This window comes from Triticum dicoccoides, chromosome 2B (genome assembly GCF_002162155.2).
Source record: "Triticum dicoccoides isolate Atlit2015 ecotype Zavitan chromosome 2B, WEW_v2.0, whole genome shotgun sequence".
NCBI classification, from domain to species: domain Eukaryota; kingdom Viridiplantae; phylum Streptophyta; class Magnoliopsida; order Poales; family Poaceae; genus Triticum; species Triticum dicoccoides.
Window position 1 is genome coordinate 408,258,494 of NC_041383.1, and position 3,573 is coordinate 408,262,066.

Genomic DNA, 3,573 nt, shown 5'->3' on the forward strand with positions numbered 1-3,573 from the left:
TTAAACGGCCATATTTCAGACCTGAAACTGTATAGAACTTTTTCCATATATACCCGTAGACATCTTACGTTTATCACAGTGTTTGCTTAGTGTCTCCAGCTTTCCAGAAGCATCTAGAGCTAATAGATTTTGAGACCAGAACTGTTGTGGGTTAATTCCTTGAAAATATTAAAATTTCAAGTACCCCATCCCTTTCTATCCCAGTATGTTTCATTGGGACGCTTTATCCATCAAATTATCTACTCTGCTGTGCTTAGAGCTGTGAGCATTCGGTATCATGGATGGCTCATTATATATGATTGATATTCAGAGCAACTGAGTAAATTTTTGGATGTGCTCCTGAATTTGACCTAGAATGTCTTTGCAGAAGTAATGCCATAGTTATCTTTTCACCTAGGCTCTTTGTAAATGTACTCCTACGGTCCCACACCCCCTGTTTTATACCACAGTACCATGATAACCTTCGTTTGAGTCTTTACAGTCGTCCTGTGTGGCTGTGTTCTGAGTACTTATTTTTTCTGTTTTGCAGGACTGCATAAACCGAATTATTACGCTTGAAGGCATGGGTACGTTGTCTTATTATTCTAATTTCTGATCAATGAATGAGCTTCATTCTCATCTTGTCTGGTTGACTCGCATCAGTTGAAGTTCAACCTGGAACGTGCAGCACCCACTTGGACTGATACTGATAGGCTCGCTTCGGTGTTGTGCAGATAGATTATCTGGCGTGATGGATGACCGTGGAAAGTTCATCTACATATCAATAGAGGAGATGCAGGCCGTTGCAGACTACATCAGGAAGCATGGGAGGGTGAGCATATCACACCTGGCCAACAACTCAAATGAATTCATAGATCTGGAGCCAAAGCCCCTGTACGATGAGAAGGAGGAGAGCCATCAAGATGAAAGCGCCCCGGCAGGCGTAGTTGCAGAGGCCTGATGAGTACTCACGGTCGAGCTTATTGCCCCTGCAACAAAGCATCTATCGTTTTAATTTCTGTGCAAGATCAGGTACATGTTTTCTAGAGATGTTACTATAGTTTGTGCTAACCTTGGTGGCGGCTTGGCATCTCGGACTTGACAAGATCAAAAAGGGTTATTACATCATCGGAAATTCAGAGCTGTGCTGATTTTTTTTTTGAGGGGAAACGTTGCTGCCTTTTTATTGCCTACTGAGAGCTGGTGCTGATACAATGAAAGGTTTCATATAGTATTGCCCTGATTTGGCCATGCTTGTAACTAGCAAATCCCATCCATTGCGCTCTTTTGGGAGCCTGTAGGAACTAATGCGAAGAGCCCAAACTAACGACTGGCCTAGCTTATACTCCCTCCGTCCGAAAATACTTGTCATCAAAATGGATATCCATTTTGATGACAAGTATTTTCGGACGGAGGGAGTAGCTAGTTTGGGGAGTCATATGATTTGTTCTACTAGCAATCATGGCGTAGCCAATTATACGAAGTGTTGAGTCAGTGGCGCCATACCTTTGGCCTGGCACAAGTCAACACACACCGGTGGTCATGTTGGAAGAGATTAAATTGCAGTAGCATGGGGACAGGCGGACAGCTTTCACACGTACAGTACTACAGTACTAGTAGTAGTATGCAATGTAGTACGTGCATGATTGGTTAAGACGCTCAGAGGCTGGTCCATTTGCTCTTGTCGCCCGGCCATGCATTTAACCATTTGCTGCTACTCACCTCGCAGGCGACAAGAAGCGATATCATCTTCTCTACCTCCGTTCTGGTTTATTGGTCCTTTGTAATTTGTGTCAAATTTTGATCAAATATTTAACTAACAAAATATTAATGCATATCAATAAAATTTATATCCTTGGATTCATATTTAAGCATAGTTTCCACTGATATATTTTTTGACATGCATAAACAGTTTATTAGTTAAACTAGTAAATGCGTACGTGCATTACACGTTGATATTAGGTAATATATTAATTACACAAATATTACTCCCTCCGTCCGAAAATACTTGTCATCAAAATGGATAAAAAGAGATATATCTAGAACTAAAATACATCTAGATACATCCCCTTTTATCCATTTTGATGACAAGTATTTTCGGACGGAGGGAGTAGGTAGGATATTATTTGCGTATTAATTATGTGATTAGCATTGACATTAATATTTGGTATGATATTAAGTGCACGCTAAACTTGTTGAGCGCTCACCATTGGAGCAGCATGAGTCATTGGATTCACCTGATTTGACGGCTCGGATTTGTTGAATCTACCCCTTTGGGTCTTTTTATATTGATATAGATATAGATTTATGGTTAAAATCGGACACAAAGTAGAATAAGGACCCATAAACCAGGACGGAGGTAGTAGCATTAACTATTTTTGTATGCAAGAGGTCCATGTAAATTGGTGAAGGCGTTTTTTTGTTTCACTTCAGAAATATAGGTAGAACTAAGAGTTGCCGAAGTGTGCCTAGTTGGCATCCTCAAGCTTAGGACAAGCATTATTTTCAGCAAATAAATCTTCAAACATTTCATACTCATCAAACATAGCATCCCCAAGCTTATGGTTTTGCATATCATCATAGTCATTCTTATCAATAGCATGAATGGCACCAATAATATAGTAAACATTATTATTATATTCTTCTAAGCAAGTGTCAAAAAGATTTTTAAGATCATAAGAGGCATCATTTTCTTTCCAATCATAATCATCACAAGAAGTAGTAGGCATCACAAAATCATACTCAATATCATCATCCTCCATCAACATATTTGATTCACTTTCATGAGGCACAATGGTGATAGGAGCAATATTACCTGGGAGAGTTACCTTTTTACCTCTACTTTTTTCTTCTTCTTCACCACAACACGTGTGGGTTTAATCAATTTTTTCGAGCTTCTTGTTGAAGAGATTGAACTCCGCCTATGTCTTCTAGGCATAGCCGGTCCCAAGCCCGGGTAAAGGAGGAGGGTTGTGATAGGCTTGGCGAGCCAACGTAAAAACTAGCCAGTCCCATGGGTATGAAACCCATTTGAGCAAGAGTAGTACTAGGATGGGTGACCTCCTGGGTAGTTCTCGTGAAAGGGTTTCATATCTAAGGGCTTGGCGAGCCAACGTAAAAACTAGCCAGTCCTTTGGGTATGAAACCCATTTGGGCGAGAGTAGTACTGTGACGCCCGGGTAATTAGACTACAGTAATCCCGCGTTAATGTCGCCACGTCACCTTGGATACTATTGCTAATCTCGCGCTAGATCAAAAACCGGTCCAAAACATTCAAAGTTAAAATCAAGTCAAACAGTTAAAGTTTTCAAAAGTCAAAACTAAAATGTTCTTAACATGACTATTAATTCATAAGGCATATTGGTGGAGAAACCAACGCTTTACAAAATGTTTAAATGTACTAAACTAATTAAATCATTAGCTAAAACCATTAATTAAATGCCTTTTATGTTTTGAAAATTTATAAACTAAATTATTTTGGGTTGAAACCTTTTGTGGTTGTGACATAAGTTGTAACATCAATTTAGGTGCCACTTTGGTATTTTGTTAATACTAAGATAATTAGGAACTAAATGAAAACAGTAAAGTAAAAAT

At 39.2% G+C, this 3,573-nt stretch overlaps 1 protein-coding gene across 1 annotated transcript in view; it reads left to right on the plus strand.

The window, feature by feature from the left end:
* The window catches only part of LOC119363935 (DDRGK domain-containing protein 1-like), a 4,312-nt gene extending 3,065 nt beyond the window's left edge, over nucleotides 1-1,247 (plus strand). Inside the window, exons 7-8 of the mRNA XM_037629308.1 lie at nucleotides 530-566; nucleotides 714-1,247. Of these exons, the coding sequence (XP_037485205.1) occupies nucleotides 530-566; nucleotides 714-940 (264 nt within the window). The 3' untranslated portion in view covers nucleotides 941-1,247. The remainder of the gene's footprint in view (nucleotides 1-529; nucleotides 567-713) is intronic.
* The last annotated feature ends 2,326 nt before the right edge of the window (nucleotides 1,248-3,573 follow it).